This window comes from Ipomoea nil, unplaced genomic scaffold (genome assembly GCF_001879475.1).
Source record: "Ipomoea nil cultivar Tokyo-kokei standard unplaced genomic scaffold, Asagao_1.1 scaffold0642, whole genome shotgun sequence".
Taxonomy (NCBI): domain Eukaryota; kingdom Viridiplantae; phylum Streptophyta; class Magnoliopsida; order Solanales; family Convolvulaceae; genus Ipomoea; species Ipomoea nil.
In genome coordinates, this window is record NW_017617070.1 from 1,173,757 (window position 1) to 1,195,080 (window position 21,324).

Consider the following 21,324-nt stretch of genomic DNA (forward strand, 5'->3'; position numbering starts at 1 on the left):
TGATGAGATCCGGATTCAAATGTACTATGTTAGATAAAGTGTAACTTGTTACTAAGTTACACATTGATCTCCTTTATCTTGTTTTGTTTATGTGTGTTTAGTTTAATAATTCTCATGGGAACCAATTGTACATTTCAGGTAAAATGCAACTCAAATCCTCAGTGTTCAGGAAATCCAATAAAAATTCATATTACAGATGAATGTCCCGGTGATTGCAACAGTGTGCCGGTTTGGTTTGACTTGGGTGGAATCGCTTTTGGTGCGTTGGCAAAGCCGGGCCAAGCTGATGCATTGCGTAATGCTGGAAAGATTAAAATTTCATACCAAAAGTAATTTTAATTTTATAACTAACGCCTCCTTTGGTGCATTAACGTACATTGATGAATTAGTTTCTAATTTGGTACAATTTGATTTTACAGGGTAGGATGTTAGGATGAAGATCAGTGTTCAAAGATGATTCAACTTCAACTCTTCAAGTGACAACAATTTGTGTTGAATTAAAATATAAGTAGTAAATTTATGGCACAAATTGTAAAATTTAATTAATCTTATTATAATAATACAATGCTACGAATTTTGGAACTTGTTGATCGGAAATTTATATGAGAGTATTTAGATATAATCTCTATTTTCTTCCATTAGAAAAAATAAAATTATAAAATAAAATCGTAAAGAATATATGAATGTGATTAACTAGTATATTATACATAATATAATAAGGAAAATGTCCAATTACCACTCCAAAGTCGAACAAATAGTTTAATTGTGTTTGATTTTTAAAATGAATTGAAAAAAAAAATATTTATGAACTTTATGATAATTAAATAAAATAAAATAAAAGTATAAAAAAAATTGAATACTTGACGAAATATAGCAATTACTTTCGCTATGTGAGAGTAAATCCATTCATAATTGTTTGACAACAGCCGGCAATCCTCAAACCCATTTATATAATTGTTTCATTTTATTGTTTAATTAACATTGGAGCTCAAATTTAATTAATTGTTTATTTATACTCGAACTTCTTTTTTTTTTTTTTTTTTTTTTTTGATAAACGTTTATAATCAAACAAATTTAATCAACATAAATATTTAATAGCAGTTTGTTTAAAAAAAAAAAAAAAACTAAAAACAGAATTACTGCAAATTCAATAAAAAAATTACAAAAAATTCCCAATAAAAAATAAATCAACATGTAGGAAGAAAATAACTACAAATCTCCATTTTAAAATGAAATATAGATTTAATGGCACCTCTCAATTTCATTTAAATTGTATAAGTTAAAAGATAATATAATAAATTTTACAAAAAAAAATAATATAATATTTAAAATATTGTAATATCACCATCTAATAATGATTATTTTCTTTAAACATATTAAATTAATATTATCTTGAAAAATATTCTTTTTTTGAAGTCCACAAAAAAATTCTTTTTAATCACAAAATTATTAATTTAAAATTATGATATTAAACGAATAAGTATCCTGCATATAGAGAAATATATCAAAATATTGTAATATCACCATCTAATACCGCCTCGCTAGGACTCGAACCCATGATCTCCCATTTGGGAGACTCACATCATTCATTTTACAAATATAACAATGCTCAAATTGAGATTACACGAAATTTTTCTGAGTCATTCGGTTAAAATATTGATAGAAAAGAAAATCTTAAAAACTCTCAATCCACTGAAATATTATATTGATCTTATAATACATATAATTGTTTACTTAGTCTAAACAAAAAAGTGCTCATAGAAAAATTCCTGTTATCACATTTTAACTTTTTTTTTTTATATAAAAAATAGAGAAGAAAAAAATCTCGTTAAATCCGAATTATATTTCAAACTAATTAATTATATTTATGCCCATCCGTCTCATTTTATATGTCTTATTTAATTAACGAGATTTGTTGTCCAACGGTTATTATAATTTCCTTCTAAGCAATGGACCCCGATTTGACTCCAGGCAAACGCAATTAATTATTCAATTTTATTTACTTCCTCTCGAAGCTCAAAAATTTTCAAATTACCAAAGAGGGTTAGTATTTTTAAGTTGATTGATTTATACTAGTAAGAATTTGGTTTAAAAAATTTACTAAGCAAAACACCATATAGACTTCAAACTTTTACTTTTATACATTCAGTATAACATATATATATTACCATAAAATTACCCTAAGTTTTAAAATGACGCACCTTAAATGGCCAAAACACACACCTTAATATTTGAAAATATGCACCTTAAGCTTTCAACAATTATCATGATTTAGTCATTGAGTTCTATGAGAATTTGTCTACGAAGTACAAGAAGGGAGTTACAATGGTTACCTCTAAGGGGAGAGGTACAAAAATAGAATTGACACCACAAAAATAGAATTCACCCACGTTCCTCTTCTCCATAACGTGCACTACAACGCACGTTATGGCTGCGTTGCTTGGTCCCGGCTTGTCTCCTTATTCCGCTTTGCTCCCGGTTGTGCCACTTCGCCTCGTTTAAGCCCGAAACTTACTTGAAAACTTGTAAAATATAAAGTGCGGTGGTAATTTCCAAAATAATGTAAAACATAGCTATTTGGCACATAATTGCTACACAAAGGATTACTTCAATCCTAGAATTCACTCTAAAAGGACCTTAAAAGTGTTTGTCTTTGACACTTATCAAGAAGCTAGATCAACTCCTCCCTCAGATTGCACTCAGTCCTCCAAACTGGGTGGCCAGATTTCCCACTGGAGTTGTGAGCTCAGTGACTGAGTCTTGGGTAGCTTGGGACTTGTTATCTATCTTGCTATTCAGCTCCACTACTGTTGCTTCAAGCCTGCGGATGCGATCCTCCATGGGCTCTGATACCAATTGTAGTGCCTCTCCACAAAGGATAGAAGTTTGACAGAGTTTGGGAAAGAATTTAAGGTTTTAGGGAGAGAAAGAGAAGAAGAGAAAAGGGAAAATGGACTATGTTTGTAACACCCCTACATTTTAAAAATATTTAAAACTTATAAAATAAAGGCAAATCTAATATTAAATCCCAAACAGAGCATAAACGAAACATAATAGTCGGGGTGCTATGCCACATCTAAGCTGGAGAACTTAGATGCACAGACTATACTAACTAACCAAACACAAATTCATAAATCCATGATTGAGTACAAACCAAGGCACGCAGGCCGACTAACTGAATCTAAGATTATCTAGACTAGATTCGGGGGATCCAACTAGCGCACTCCAAGCTACTAATTTGTACCTGAAAAACATGCGGTGTAACAACCGTCAGTGAATAATGCTGGTAACCCACTCCAACGCGATAAGTACAATATAGGTAGATATAAGAAAATCATTTTGAAACTGGAATACATATATAACTTACGAGACTCTAATTTAAATCCAAGATCAAGACCCAGGACACGATAATAGACTTGACAATATAGAACAATCATAAAGACTAGCATGCATCCTAAGAATACGATACAAGGCATAATAGACAAATAAGTTCATAAATTGCAAATAGAGACAATAAGGACATTCAAAGACAATCAATTAACAAGTAATTATCAAAGCACACAATCTATCTCCCAACCTTATACCAAGTTCCAAACTTGTGGCTCCCCTCCGTCCTTATATCAGTTCCAACCTATACCTCCATGCCACCCTTATATCGCCTCCCTTATTCCTCCGGGCAACTACATGCCCCCACCGACAAACCACCTTTCAACCACCAACATATCAAGATAGCGCCGCAGTGCGATTCGCACGATCCGTACCTCTAGTACCAATACTAAGGGGTCAGCGCATATAGCCCCGACATGGCACCACAACACTTATAACCTGACCCATGCTCAACGGCAAGCACGTCAAAGGTGGGTTTGTGCCTTTAGCACAGTAACCGCTAGGCCTGTACCTTTAGTACAATGACCGGGCACAAGTGGTGCCAACCGCCAACAATTCATTTCCACCAATCACAATCTCATCATCATCATCATCATCATCATAAGTCACATCGGCCATTGCGCAATGACCATGATACTCATCACCATTCAATCATTCAACACATAATCAATAAATAACAATTAAGACATAACAACAATGACACGTACTACACATAAATTCCTAGAACGATATTTAAAACATCAAACGAGACTCGTACACGACAAACGGGGTACAACGGGACACGGTGAAATAACAAACGGGGGAAAACATCATGACGCACATCAACTTTCCAGTGGGTAGGTGGCGCGTAGAGGACTACCCGCCAGCCACCCACTATTACAGCGGGTGGCTGGCGTGCAGACCACCGCCTTCCGGATGCCCGCTGGAACAGTGTTCCCGGGTAGCGAGTAGGTGGCGGGTACCCGTGACCCCACCTACCCACCACTGATACTCTGGCAACGTTTCGGTCCCGTGGTTTCTCGTGGCGGGTGCACGAGATTGCATAATTAGAATGTTTGCATTCGAGATTTCATAATGAGAATGTTCTCACGAGATTTCATAATGAGAGTGTTGCAAGAGATTGCATAATGAGAATGTTTGCGCGAGATTGCATATCAAGAATGTTTGCACTAGATTGCATATTGTGAATGATTACCCGAGATTGTATATTGAGTATGATTGCTTTAATTGCATATTGATATTTGATATTTGTAGCTTGCATGATGAGAACTTGAAAGCATGAGAATAATTTCTTATTAATTGATAGCCCAAAATTGCTTGTTATCGAAATGTTATACAGGATTGAGATTTGATATGTTAAGTATGCAATAGTATGAGCATGTTGTTAGGTTGATATCGTTGAAGTATGCCTATTTGATATTTTAGGTTGTGAGCATGAATAAACGTTTGTGGTTTATATCAAGGTTTTTTCTAAGTGATTGAGATTGCTTAATTCGGGAATGCGAACAAATGTTTTTCCAAAGTATATACTGTAGTATTTTACAGGGTTGAGTGGAGTTATACTTATCTTCGTGCCAACGGGTGTTTTCTATTTGTCTATTTCCAAAACCCCTTTCAGGCGGGCCCAGCTCTTGAGAGTGCTCAAGTTAGACTAGTGTAGTTAGTTGATATGTAGTCTAAACTCTTGATCTATTATCGTTGTTTTTGACTTTATGGATGTAGACATCATTCGTTTTGTTGGTGATAGACACCGGTGTACTTTTCCCCAAGTTATTTTTAATGTAGTAAGTTATGAATGGTTAGTTCCTTTTGAGCCTGTGCAGTCACCGTGTATGGTGAGTGTGGCAGTGACACTCCTTATTCGATGATTAGTAAATTAATGTTAATGATTAATTGCTTTATTTAAGTTAAATATTTAATTATAAGGTTTTAGAAATTTGGGGTGTTACACTTATGGACCTTAAGCACAAGACTCACGCACCTTAAGTACAAAATTCACGCACCATAAGCACAAAACTCATGCACCTTATGTTTCAACAACTACTCACATTAAGTATACACCCACACACCTTAAGCACAAAACTCACACACCTTAAGCACAAAACTTACGCACCTTAAGTACAAAACCCACGCACATTACTTACCGCACAACCGCACGGGAACTTAATTTTATATATATATATATATATATATATATATATATATATATATATGTATGTATGTATATATATATAATTTATTTATATTTATTTATTCATTAATAAAAATATTATAATCTTTAATATTTTTATTATATATTTTGTATACGGGTATTTATGTTTTTTTGAAAACATAATCAATTTCTTTTCCTTTAACCAACGAAATGGAATACAATTTTAAAAGTCTATTCTTTCAGTGAAACACACAATAGAATACAATTCATGTTCCATTTCTTACATATTTCATTCCTTATGTAATAACATTCCAATTCTCTCAAAATTCATTCCGTTCAATAAACGTGCAGCAAGTGTTTTGTTTTTAATGCGTTTTTTTATTACATATCTTATCTTATTTGATATGAAATCTATGCATCATTCATTTATTGGCAACAAAACATTTGCGTTTCATTTATTATTATATTGACGTTAAAATATACGGAGTAGTTATAATAGAAAATTTTATTATGAAAACCTAATTGTAGAATTTTATTTTATTATTATTATTTTATCCAAACTAATCTATTCGGCAAATGGTTAAATTTAATCTTTTGAAACACAATACCTACTAAGGTCAATGCATTTTAAAAAATTTATGCTAGATATTAATGTTTTTATCGTAAAAAATTAAAATATCATCCTCTAATATTTATAGGATTTATGTGTTTATTTATTTATACTGATCACTTAATTTTATTATATTTTTGTCTTTTATTGGGTATTATTCAATCACATATGTCCATATTTACAATTAGTACCTCAAGAAATACTTATATAATTTGTAGAAGAAATAATTATATAATTAATTAGTTCTAAAAATATAAGTAAACTACAAAATAAATAGCAAATTATTTTAGGTTACAAGAATTTATCCCACAATTAATGTTGATATTAAGTAAAATTATAAAAAAAAAAGAGATGTAAAATGATATTAACATAAACGTACATGTTAATATAAAAATTAATACGTAAGAACATATATAGTAATTAATTTATTTAGTATAATAAGATTACCAATTTCAAATTATTTGGTACGAATTCTCAATTTGTGGTAAGTGCAAGGAATTGTACGTTCTACACAACGTTATGTAATATAGGATTATATGGTAAGTAGATAAAATTCGTGTACTATATAAACGTCACTTTCAAAGTCCAATTTTTCCAATAGAATCAAAGTAAAAACTAGTCATGACTTCTTCATACCACATTGTTCTTGTTGTGTTCTTCACACTCTTTAACTTCTGTTTATGCATAAATTCGTTTAATAATATAACTTTAGCTGGATTCTCACCTGCAACTGCAACATGGTACGGTCCACCCAATGGACATGGAACTGGTATATATTTATTTATTACGAGTATATTATATGTATTAGATTATTATATTTCTCTGATATCATTGTGTGAAGCACAATATATTATTACTTTTAATATTTTAATTACATTAATTTGTAGATACTGGAGCTTGTGGATTTGGAAATGTAGGCAATCCTCCATACAACTCCTTAATAGCTGCAGGAAATCAAGCTTTATACCAACATGGCAAAGGTTGTGGACAATGTTACGAGGTATATAAACTAGATGATATGTTTTACCCTTGCTAATATGATAAAACAAATTTATTTTATTATACATTTTTATAATACATTTAATAAGATAAGAAATGATGAGATCCGGATTCAAATGTACTATGTTAGATAAAGTGTAACTTGTTACTAAGTTACACATTGATCTCCTTTATCTTGTTTTGTTTATGTGTGTTTAGTTTAATAATTCTCATGGGAACCAATTGTACATTTCAGGTAAAATGCAACTCAAATCCTCAGTGTTCAGGAAATCCAATAAAAATTCATATTACAGATGAATGTCCCGGTGATTGCAACAGTGTGCCGGTTTGGTTTGACTTGGGTGGAATCGCTTTTGGTGCGTTGGCAAAGCCGGGCCAAGCTGATGCATTGCGTAATGCTGGAAAGATTAAAATTTCATACCAAAAGTAATTTTAATTTTATAACTAACGCCTCCTTTGGTGCATTAACGTACATTGATGAATTAGTTTCTAATTTGGTACAATTTGATTTTACAGGGTAGGATGTTAGGATGAAGATCAGTGTTCAAAGATGATTCAACTTCAACTCTTCAAGTGACAACAATTTGTGTTGAATTAAAATATAAGTAGTAAATTTATGGCACAAATTGTAAAATTTAATTAATTTTATTATAATAATACAAAGCTACGAATTTTGGAACTTGTTGATCGGAAATTTGTATGAGAGTATTTAGATATAATCTCTATTTTCTTCCATTAGAAAAAATAAAATTATAAAATAAAATCGTGAAGAATATATGAATATGATTAACTAGTATATTATACATAATATAATAAGGAAAATTTCCAAATACCACTCCAAAGTCGAACAAATAGTTTAATTGTGTTTGATTTTTAAAATGAATTGAAAAAAAATGAATTGAAAAAAAAAATATTTATGAACTTTTTGATCTAGAAATAAAATAAAATAAAATAAAAGTATAAAAAAAATTGAATACTTGACAAAATATAGCAATTACTTTCGCTATGTGAGAGTAAATCCATTCATAATTGTTTGACAACCGCCGACAATCCTCAAACCCATTTATATAATTGTTTCATTTTATTGTTTAATTAACATTGGAGCTGAAATTTAATTAATTGTTTATTTATACTCGAACTTCTTTTTTTTTTTTTTTTTTTGATAAACGTTTATAATCAAACAAATTTAATCAACATAAATATTTAATAGCAGTTTGTTTAAAAAAAAAAAACTAAAAACAGAATTACTGCAAATTCAATAAGAAAATTACAAAAAGTTCCCAATAAAAAATAAATCAACATGCAGGAAGAAAATAACTACAAATCTCCATTTTAAAATGGAATATAGATTTAATTGCACCTCTCAATTTCATTCAAATTGTATAAATTAAAAGATAATATAATAATTTTTACAAAAAAATAATATAATATTTAAAATATTGTAATATCACCATCTAATAATGATTATTTTCTTTAAACATATTAAATTAATATTATCTTGAAAAAAATTCTTTTTTTGAAGTCCAAAAAAAAATTCTTTTTAATCACAAAATTATTAATTTAAAATTATGATATTAAACAAATAAGTATTCTGCATATAGAGAAATATATCAAAATATTGTAATATCACCATCTAATACCGCCTCGCTAGGACTCGAACTCATGATCTCCCATTTGGGAGAGTCACATCATTCAATTTACAATTATAACAATGCTCAAATTGAGATTACACGAAATTTTTCGGAGTCATTGGGTTAAAAGATTGATAGAAAAGAAAATCTTAAAAACTCTCAATCCACTGAAATATTATATTGATCTTATAATACATATAATTGTTTACTTAGTCTAAACAAAAAAGTGCTCATAGAAAAATTCCTGTTATCAAATTTTAACTTTTTTTTTATATAAAAAAAAGAGAAGAAAAAAACCTCGTTAAATTCGAATTATATTTCAAACTAATTAATTATATTTATGCCCATCCGTCTCATTTTATATGTCTTATTAAATTAACGAGATTTGTTGTCCAACGGTTATTATAATTTCCTTCTAAGCAATAGACCCCGATTTGACTCCAGGCAAACGCAATTAATTATTCAATTTTATTTACTTCCTCTCGAAGCTCAAAAATTTTTAAACTACCAAAGAGGGTTAGTATTTTTAAGTTGATCGATTTATACTAGTAAGAATTGGGTTTAAAAAATTTACTAAGGACAACACCATATAGACTTCAAACTTTTACTTTTATACATTCAGTATAACATATATATATTACCATAAAATTACCCTAAGTTTTAAAATGACGCACCTTAAATGACAAAAACACACACCTTAATGATTGAAAATATGCACCTTAAGCTTTCAACAACTATCATGATTTAGTCATTGAGTTCTATGAGAATTTGTCTACGAAGTACATGAAGGGAGTTACAATGGTTACCTCTAAGGTGAGAGGTACAAAAATAGAATTGACACCACAAAAATAGAATTCATCCATGTTCCACTTCTCCATAACGTGCACTACAACGCACATTATGGCTGCGTTGCTTGGTCCCGGCTTGTCTCCTTATTCCGCTTTGCTCCCGGTTGTGCCACTTCGCCTCGTTTAAGCCCGAAACTTACTTGAAAACTGGTAAAATATAAAGTGCAGTGGTAATTTCCAAAATAATGTAAAACATAGTTATTTGGCACATAATTGCTACACAAAGGATTACTTTAATCCTAGAATTCACTCTAAAAGGACCTTAAATGTGTTTGTCTTTGACACTTATCAAGAAACTAGATCAACTCCTCCCTCAGATTGCACTCAGTCCTCCAAACTAGGTGGCCAGATTTCCCACTTGAGTTGTGAGCTCAGTGACTGAGTCTTGGGTAGCTTGGGACTTGTTATCTATCTTGCTATTCAGCTCCACTACGGTTGCTTCAAGCCTGCGGATGCGATCCTCCATGGGCTCTGATACCAATTGTAGTGCCTCTCCACAAAGGATAGAAGTTTGACAGAGTTTGGGAAAGAATTTAGGGTTTTAGGGAGAGAAAGAGAAGAAGAGAAAAGGGAAAATGGACTATATTTGTAACACCCCTACATTTTAAAAATATTTAAAACTTATAAAATAAAGGAAAATCTAATATTAAATCTCAAACAGAGCATAAACGAAACATAATAGTCGGGGTGCTATGCCACATCTAAGCTGGAGAACTTAGATGCACAAACTATACTAACTAACCAAACACAAATTCATAAATCCATGATTGAGTACAAACCAAGGCACGCAGGCCAACTAACTGAATCTAAGATTATCTAGACTAGATTCGGGGGATCCAACTAGCGCACTCCAAGCTACTAATTTGTACCTGAAAAACATGCGGTGTAACAACCGTCAGTGAATAATGCTGGTAACCCACTCCAACGCGATAAGTACAATATAGGTAGATATAAGAAAATCATTTTGAAACTGGAATACATATATAACTTACGAGACTCTAATTTAAATCCATGATCAAGACCTAGGACACGATAATAGACTTGACAATATAGAACAATCATAAAGACTAGCATGCGTCCTAAGAATACGATACAAGGCATAATAGACAAATAAGTTCATAAATTGCAAATAGATACAACAAGGACATTCAAAGACAATCAATTAACAAGTAATTAAAGTTTATATTAGTTCTTAGTTTTCTCCTAAAGACTTGTTCTAATATGATCTAATACCTATATATATGTGTGTGTGTAATTTTTCTTATACATAAAGAGGACGTTTTGGATTAAATTAGGAAATATAGTGATGTCCTATTAATTACCATACAACATTTCGTAGCATAATGTATCATTTTACATTATTTAATTTTTATAGTACAACTTATTAGCTTATTATTTTATATAAGATGTTTAACTGTTACCTTTTTTTATATGTATAAAGTATTTAATATGTTTGATTTGATTTTAGTGATAAGAAGCTTATTTGTCCAAAAATATATGGGTCACACTAGTGTGAGATCGTCTCATTGATCTATATCCGTGAGACAAATTGAGTCATGTCAGGTTGGGTCAATATGAAAATATAATACTTATATACTGAAAAATATAATGGTAATAAGTAATAAAATGTTTGTTAATTATAAGGGACGTGTAATATTTTTGATGAAAAATGTAATACTTTTAAATCAAATGTAAACATATTATATTTTTTCTTAAAAAATATTACACTTTCTCTTATAAGTAATATTGACAAGTGTTTCTACAATCTACAAATTTAATAAGAGCCAATATTGTTAGACCCTTAACGGGAACTAAAAAAATGTCGGTACAACAATATGCTCTAAAAGATTGTACTTTGCGCTCTTTTAATTGTACAATGCCAAATTAAAAACCTAATATAACCCCATTCTTCTTAGTTTTAGCAAACCTAGAATGTTAAACTTAACAGATTCTGTCAGATTGAAGGCACGGTGGCAAATTTGTAGTTTAAGCCAAATTGAATGTTAGTTACGAGAAGCACATCCGTCCGCTTGTCGTAAAGAGAATCACAGCAAAGAAATTAGGCCGGAGAATCACAGTAAACAAATTAGGGCAGCAACACAAGCGGACGCGGTCTCGAAAGGAGAAACACGCTTTGTCGAAAGGAACATCACAACCAAAGAAAAATTCGAAAGGAGAAGCACAAGCCGATTTGGTCTCTTTGCGTTTAATATGAAATTATGTACAATTATGCTGTCTATTGTAAATTTTAGCATTTGAATGGAGTTTTCTAGGAGGTTTGAGTGTTAGTAAATGGTGTTCTACCATCGCGGGCACTCCTATCATGGTGTTTTTTTTTACTGTATTTCTATTTTGTTCATATTGCCCGTCCCTATTACAAAGGATAAGATATGTGAAAGACTAACTCATAAAGCTTAAATAAAGATAAATAGGGTGACATTCATATAAGAAAATGATGTCATCGTCTTTCTTCCTGGGATAGCAAGTTATGCGCTGCGCCAAGTGAAATACCTTTCCTCAAAGAAATTTCTTCAACAACCTTCTCCTCTGCAAATAGTTTAGCCTTGTATTATCATTATATATAATAACAAATTTATCATAATATAGAGTTGTAATTTCTTCTACTACTCCGGTCACCCTTTTCTTGTGCTAATACATAGTGCTTCATTTTTCTTCATCTATCAGTTTGCTGCAAGGACTTTTGACCTGTTCTAGGATTATCTTCACATTTCATATTTTTCTTGATGTATTTTATGTTAGGGTTTGGTTGCAGAGAGAAAGAGAAATTTAGTTGAGAGTCATGAAAGATATAAAGAAAATTTATTTAGATTGTTTTTATGATGATTATGGATTATTGACTATCGTTAATTATAAACCATAATTATTGTAATCCATAACCATTAGTTTTGTCAAACAGGCATGCTATAAATATTCACTTGAGATGCATTTAAAAATTTCTCTTGTATAAGGAATATTGATTCTTAAATAGTACAAGTCTAGGTCTTATTATTAAAAGTTGATGGACTAATAGTATGGCCGGTATGATGAATCTCTTTTAGCTGAAAAAAGAAAACAGTTGATTTTGTTAATATCTGTCAGGACATCAAATCAGGTTCCTTGTTGGATGATCCAAACTTTTTGGATGCAGGTGTTATTCCTCTATCTGTTGTCCTGAAGCAATTATCTGTCGCTATTGAGTAAGATATGTTTTAGCATTTGAGATATTCTTTCTACTATATTTACAATTGTATCTAAACTGTAATGTCTCACTCTATTTACAGTTTGATGCCTTGAAAGGATCTCTACGATACTTCAGTCTGATTCCCCCTGGAGGATGTGGGATTTTGACACATTCTTTGGCTTGGGTTGCATCTTGGTTAAAGGTATGTGCAGTATAACAACTACTACTAACTATTGTATTATGATTGTTGCTCAAATTTACACCTATCTTTTGATTTTGTGAGCGGATTTCAGGTTACACAGGTTGACATAGATCTTTAGATTGATCTTTTGTGGAATCAGCTGTGCAGTACTTGTGTTCCCATCCCCTGAAACTGAAGGACTAGACCTCCACCTAGGCAGTACGAATGGTTAAAAGAGGTGAATGAGAAATTTAGCAGTGTTGAAAGAATGGTTAGCTAATCATTACACAAACATAATACACCAATGCTAATCTAAAAACACATAATAGGTTTAAACTTGACGTGGAAATTACTATGGAAGTGGATGCCTTGTTGCATCCGTGTTTGGGAAATGTGCTGAACAATTATTACTCTTAACCAGCAAACAAGTTATGCAATTGGAACAACATGCACTGCTCCTCTTCCAACTACAATCACTCGTGTTTTATACTAAATTAACCTATGACTAACTACATAAACATCTTGCAGGGTCAACAGCTACGAATTCAACATATTAATAACCGCTTACAAGATCAAGAATATATAATACAATTGAGGTCCCAATCCTATACACAACAAGGCAAAAACATGGTATCATAAACCATAACATCATTGCACGAATCGTTCTCATTCACTACCACCAATAAACAAAATGCAATACAGACACAACCAGAGAAAAGGAAACTCAACTTCATTAAAGATGGAGAAGATGAAGACAATTCCAAGCCTCAACAAACGCACACTAATAAAAATTAATTTACTATGCTCAAATTACTCTTTTCATGATAGATAGTCAGCTTTAGTTAGTGGTTTATTTGTTTTCACTTTAGTTATAACTTAGCTATTTCAAATTTCTTTATGTTTTTATTATAATATAAGCACCGAGACTATTTCTTTATCCTTTATTAATTTCACATTTTTCTCTCTCATTATTATATGAATACTTTAACCAATTAAGGAACACTAATTGATAAATACACATTGAGTATTGGTCTAATTGCGCAAAGCACGTGTAATAACTAGTGTTATTTATAAGGGAGAATGTAATACTTTTTAAAGAGGATGTTTTTGAATAAATTAGGAAATATAGTGAATTCCTATTAATTACCATATAATTAACGTACATTTGCTAGCATATTGCATCATTTTACATTATCTAATTTTTATAGTACAACTTACAAGCTTATTATTTTATACAACATATTTAATTATTAACTTTTTTTTATATGTATAAAGTATTTAATATGCTTGATTTGATTTTAGTTATAAGCAACTTATTTGTCCAAAAATATATAAATCAGATTTGGGTAAGACCGTTTCATAAATCTATATCCGTGAGGCAGATTGAGTCGGATTGGATTGAGTCAATATGAAAATGCAAGTAATACTTATACTAAAAAATGTAATACTAATAAGGAAAAAAAATATTTGTTACTTATAAAAGAATACTACTTTTGATGAAAAATATGATACTTTTAAATCAAATGTAAAAATATTATATTTAAAAAAAAAAAATATTACACTTTCTCTTATAAGTAATGATGACAAGTGGTTGTTACTTAAGACAAAATGTAATACTTTTGAAGAAAAAATATGATACTTTTAAATCATAACGTAAAAGTATTATATTTTTCTTCAAAAGTATTAATTACACTTTCTTTTATAAGTAATAAACACTTTAATCTGGGGGTGTAGTTGAGTGGAAGGGAGTCATCCATCCTTAACGAAAGGTCAATGATTCGATCTTGGCTTTAGGTATGGAGCAGCCTTACAGGCCAGCTGTCCCACTCAAAAGATGTGCCTACAATAAACACTAATGGCCCGTTTGGTTCACGGAATAGGCCGGGAATGGCATAGCATTCCCAGTAATAAGCCTATTCCGTTGTTTGGTAACCATTTCTATTACCAGGAATAATATTCCTGGTAATAGCCTATTACCTCAAACTTGGTAATAGCTATTACTAGGCCCCCCTGGTATTAGCCTATTACTGAACAATCAGGAATAGATTTTAGAATCTATTTCTTATTTAACCATTTCTTTAACCTAATTTTTTTTATCCTATATATAAATTTATCCTATTTCACCACCGTTGTCGCCACCACCACCGTCACCACCGCCGCTGCCACCACCACCACCACCATCGCCACAACCGTCGCCGCCCTCCCCCCAGCACCGCCGCCCCCAGCACCACCACCGCCACCACCACTATCACCACCACCACCACCACCGCCACCACCATCGCCACCGCCGCCCCACCACCGCCACCACCAGAACCACCACCCAGCAGCACCACCGCCACCACCACCACCACCACCGCCACAACCGTCGCCGCCCCCACCACCACTGCTACAACCGTCACCGTCACCACCACCACCATTGCCCCCACCACTGCCACCGCCACCACCACCACTACCACCCCAGCACCACCACTACCAGCCCAGCACCACCAATACCGCCCCAGCGCCACCACCACCATCACCACCACCGCCACCACCATCACCACCACCACCACCATCACCGCCACTACCACCACCGCCACTACCACCACCACCATCGCCACCATCACATATTTTTATAAGGGTATTTATGTCTTTTAAAACATATTTCATTTCTATTCCTTAAATCAACCAAACACTGTAATATAATTCCTAAAGTCTATTCCTTTCGCGAACCAAACAATAGAATACAATTCGTATTCTATTCTTTGGCTATTCCATCCATTCCTTATGGAATAGCATTTCTATTAACTCAAAATTCATTCTGTGAACCAAACTTGTTGTAACACTTCATTCCTAGTTAGTATTACACTTTTCAATATAAATATGACATAAATTGCCCGAACCGTCTCACAAGTCACGAACAAGGATCCGTGAGACGATCTCAAGTTTTTGCCAAAATATTTAACTTTTATCAAATAGAGAATTATATTGGTTTGAATTATATTGGGAATAATATACATACAAAGAAGGAAAATTCTACATATAATTAAAAGATTGTACTTAATAATTAAATAGAAAAAAAATCAATCAAGTAACATTAGATTAAAAAAAAAGGAATAGTATGCAAGGGTTGCATTCAAATACAAACCCGCTTAAAATACAAACTCCCATAAAATACAAACTTGAGCTCGTGCACACATTAACATACTTACATGCACACAGGGCGCACTGCCAACAATTTTTGGGATTAGCTCGTGCACACATTAACATACTTACTTGCACACATCGCGTGGAACGAAAAATCACAACCATCCATCAAAGCTCGTGCACGCATCAACATACTTACATGCACACTGCGCTTAGGAAGAAAAAATCACAACCATCCATCAAAGCTCGTACACACATTAACATACTTACATGCACACAATTTTTGTTTTAAGGGGAGTTTGTATTTGAAAACAATCCTCTCTCTCTCTCTCTCTCTCTCTCTCTCTATATATATATATATATATATATATATATATATATATATATATAGTGAAAGGTTCAGGTGCGGTTGAATGCTTCCCGTGCGGTTCTTTTCTGGCATTTCACTGAAGAAATACACAGACTCATCTAATCCTTCTCGAGTTCACAAACTTACTTTTTTTGTTTGTGTGCTTAATATGCGTGTATTTGTACTTTAAGTGCGTCAGAGTAATACTTAACGTGCGTCCAACCGCACAATCGCACGGGAAGCCTCAAATGCACCTGATCCCTTCCCTATATATATATATATATATATATATATATATATATATATATATATATATATATATATATATATATATATATATATAATTTATTTATATTTTTTATTCATTAATAATAATATTATAATCATTATTATTTTTATTATATATTTTGTATACGGGTATTTATGTTTTTTAAAAACATATTCCATTTCTTTTCCTTTAACTAACAAAACACTGGAATACAATTTTAAAAGTCTATTCTTTCACTGAAACATAAAATATAATACAATTTCCGTTCCATTTCTTACCTATTCTATTCCTTATGTAATAACATTCCAATTCTCTCAAAATTCAATCCGTTCACTAAACATGCGGCAAGAGTTTTGTTTTTAATGCGTATTTTTTTATTACATATCTTATCTTGTTTGATATGAAATCTATGCATCATTCGTTTATTGGCAACAAAACATTTGCCCTTTCACTTATTATTATATTGACGTTAAAATATACTGAGTAGTTATAATAGAAATTTTATTATGAAAACCTAATTGTAGAATTTTATTTTGTAATTATTATTTTATCCAAACTAACCTATTCGGCTAATGGTTAAATTTAATCTTTTGAAACACAATACCTACTAAGTTCAATGCATTTAAAAAAATGTATGCTAGATAATAACGTTATTATCATAAAAATTAAAATATCATCCTCTAATATTTATAGGATTTATGTGTTTATTTATTTATTTTGATCATTTAATTTTACTATATTTTTGTTGTTTATTGGGTATTATTCAATCACACATGGTGCATATTAACCATTAGTGCTTCAAGAAATACTTATATAATTTGTGGAAGAAACAATTATATAATTAATTAGTTCTAAAAATATAAGTAAACTACAAAATAAATAGCAAATTATTTTAGGTTACAAGAATTTATCCCACAATTAATGTTGATATTATGTAAAATTATAAAAAAGAAGTAAAATCATATTAATATAAACGTACCTCTTGATATAATAATTAATACGTAAGAACATATATAGTAATTAATTTAGTTAGTATAATAAGATTACCAATTTCAAATTATTTGGTTAGAATTCACACCACATTGTTCTTGTTGTGTTCTTCACTCTCTTTAACTTTTGTTTATGCAGAAATTCGATTAATAATATAACTTTAGCTGGATTCGCCCCTACAACTGCAACATGGTACGGTCCACCCAATGGACATGGAACTGGTATATATTTATTTATTACGAGTATATTGTATATATGTATTAGATTATTATATTTCTCTGATATCATTGTGTGAGGCACAATATATTATTACTTTTAATATTTTAATTACATTAATTTGTAGATACTGGAGCTTGTGGATTTGGAAATGTAGGCAATCCTCCATACAACTCCTTAATAGCTGCAGGAAATCAAGCTTTATACCAACATGGCAAAGGCTGTGGACAATGTTACGAGGTATATAAAGTAGATGATATGTTTTACCCTTGCTAATATGATAAAACAAATTTATTTTATTATGCATTTTTATAATACATTTAATAAGATAAGAAATGATGAGATCCGAATTTAAATGTACTATATTAGACAAAGTGTAACTTGTTACTAAGTTACACATTGATCTCCTTTATCTTGTTTTGTTTCTGTGTGTTTATTTTAATAATTCTCATGGGAACCAATTGTACATTTCAGATAAAATGCAACTCAAATCCTCAGTGTTCAGGAAATCCAATAAAAATTCATATTACAGATGAATGTCCCGGTGATTGCAACAGTGTGCCGGTTTGGTTTGACTTGGGTGGAATCGCTTTTGGTGCGTTGGCAAAGCCGGGCCAAGCTGATGCATTGCGTAATGCTGGAAAGATTAAAATTTCATACCAAAAGTAATTTTAATTTTATAACTAACGCTACCTTTGGTGCATTAACGTACATTGATGAATTAGTTTCTAATTTGGTACAATTTGATTTTACAGAGTAGGATGTTAGGATGAAGATCAGTGTTCAAAGATGATTCAACTTCAACTCTTTCAGTGACAACAATTTGTGTTGAATTAAAATATAAGTAGTAAATTTATGGCACAAATTGTAAAATTTAATTAGTTTTATTATAATAATACAATGCTACGAATTTTGGAACTTGTTGATCGGAAATTTATATGAGAGTATTTATAAGATATAATCTCTATTTTCTTCCATTAGAAAAAATAAAATTATAAAATAAAATCGTAAAGAATATATGAATATGATTAACTAGGATATTATACATAATATAATAAGGAAAATGTCCAAATAACATTCGAAAGTCAAACAAATAGTTTTTTTTTTTGAATGCAAACAAATAGTTTAATTGAGTTTGATTTTAAAAAAATCTAAATTCATACATCTTGAACTGGTATAAAAATGTGATTGAATCATAATCTTATTTGTTAAGAGGATACACATGATTTGTTGACTGAATTTTCATACGCACTATATATTATTCAAATGTTGCGACATGGCTTAAGGTTAAAATTAATTGAAAAAAAAATATTTATGAACTTTTTGATCTAGAAATTAAATAAAATAAAATAAAAGTATAAAAACAAATTGAACACTTGACGAAATATAGAAATTACTTTCTCTATGTGAGAGTAAATCCATTCATAATTGTTTGACAACAACCATGGCAATCTTCAAACCCATTTATATAATTGTTTCATTTTATTGTTTAATTAACATTGGAGCTCTATTTCAAAAAACATTGGAGCTCAAATTTAATTAATTGTTTATTTATACTCAAACTTTTTTTTTGATAACTGCTTATACTCAAACAAATTTAATCAACATAAATATTTAATAGCAGTTTTTTTTTTTTTTTTAAAACTAGAAAACAGAATTACTGCAAATTCAATAAGAAAATTACAACAAATTCACAATAAAAAATAAATCAACATGTAGGAAGAAAATAACTACAAATCTCCATTTTAAAATAGAAGTGGAAAATTGTCTGAAATTGCTTTACAAGTGAAGAAGAAGCCTCTGGTGCACACGGGCCTAGCCAACGGCCCACGAGGGGAACCGCTTGCTAGATCCGTGACGGCACGACCCTAGGCAAGGGCCGTGGCCCTAGGCTGCCGCCGGGCGGTCCTAGGCGGCGGGGCTCCTCTAGCCTCGCCGCAAGTTTCGTTTGGTTTTGTTCGTGTAGTGGCCGGGCTCTTGTGGCTCAGCTACATATCGTTTCAGACCGGGTGTCACGGGCCCTTGTGGCGCGGTACCTTGGGGCCGTCATGACGCACGTTTGGACTTTGATTTCATTGAATTTGGATTAGAAATGAGCATTATATGAAAATTTTGTGAAGCAATTGTGTTACAGTAATGTTCCAGTGTGGGAAAATTAGAAGCATCAGACTTGGTTTTGCCTATGTGATCTGTATGATGTTATTTGATTGTTAAATTGAGAAGCATGATCACTAATTATTTAGGTTTTGTTAGAAGAGCATGCGTAAACTGTATTTTATGATTCATTGAGATTATTATCAGGTTTCAATTGATGAAGTGTACATAGCATGTTTTTTTGAATTTCAAGCGTGTTTAAGTGTCCTTTGAGAGTTAACAGTAATATATAGAATTGAAGTATGTTGTACAGTAAATTGCATTTCTAGCATGTCATGTTTTAAAAATGCATAAGTGGTTATCGTGAGCCTAAGTATTATTTTCCAAAACTCATGAACATGTGGAAAGGCATTATCTTGTTGCATTGAGAATTTGTTGAGAAGTGACGAAACTCACGCACCTTAAGTACAAAACTCGCGCACATTACTTACCGCACAACCGCACGGGAACATAATTATATATATATATATATATATATATATATATATATATATATATATATATATATATGTTTATATATGTATATATATAATTTATTTATATTTATTTATTCATTAATAATAATATTATAATCATTATCATTTTTATTATATATTTTGTATAGGGTATTTATGTTTTTTAAAAACATATTCCATTTCTTTTCTTTTAACTAACCAAACACTCGAATACAATTTTAAAAGTCTATTCTTTCAGTGAAACACACAATAGAATACAATTCCAGTTTCATTTCTTACATATTTCATTCCTTATGTAATACCATTCTAATTCTCTAAAAATTCATTCCGTTCAATAATCGTGCAGCAAGAGTTTTGTTTTTAATGTGTATTTTTTTTATTACATATCTTATCTTATTTGATATGAAATCTATGCATCATTCATATATTGGCAACAAAACATTTGCGTTTCATTTATTATTATATTGACGTTAAAATATGCGGAGTAGTTATAATAGAAAATTTTATAATGAAAACCTAATTGTAGAATTTTATTTTATTATTATTATTGTATCCAAACTAATCTATTCGGCTAATGGTTAAATTTAATCTTTTGAAACACAATACGTACTAAGTTCAATGCATTTTACCAGGACTATGTGGTCTAATAGTATCCGGGTTGGACTTCCATTTGGAAGATTATGAGTTCGAGCCTCTGTGGAGGCGTTATTGGTTCTCTGTGTTTCAGTAGGTTGAGAAAGTATATGAACAGATACTACAATGTAATAGAGCAGTAGC

At 31.2% G+C, this 21,324-nt stretch overlaps 1 protein-coding gene and 1 long non-coding RNA gene across 2 annotated transcripts; one reads left to right on the forward strand and one right to left on the reverse strand.

Annotated features, from left to right (window-relative positions):
* Window positions 1–12,077: 12,077 nt before the first annotated feature.
* LOC109174547 lies at window positions 12,078–14,812 on the reverse strand. The gene is made up of 3 exons (XR_002053105.1): window positions 14,801–14,812; window positions 13,525–13,526; window positions 12,078–12,190 (listed from the first exon to the last, which is right to left on the reverse strand). It is a non-coding gene; the product is annotated as an uncharacterized LOC109174547 (long non-coding RNA).
* Window positions 14,813–17,071: 2,259 nt separating this feature from the next.
* Window positions 17,072–18,607, forward strand: LOC109174398 (putative expansin-B14). Its single transcript, XM_019323637.1, has 4 exons — window positions 17,072–17,076; window positions 17,861–17,943; window positions 18,066–18,178; window positions 18,413–18,607. Exons 1-4 carry the CDS (start codon window positions 17,072–17,074, stop codon window positions 18,605–18,607), a joined length of 396 nt encoding a protein of 131 aa, XP_019179182.1.
* Window positions 18,608–21,324: the final 2,717 nt, after the last annotated feature.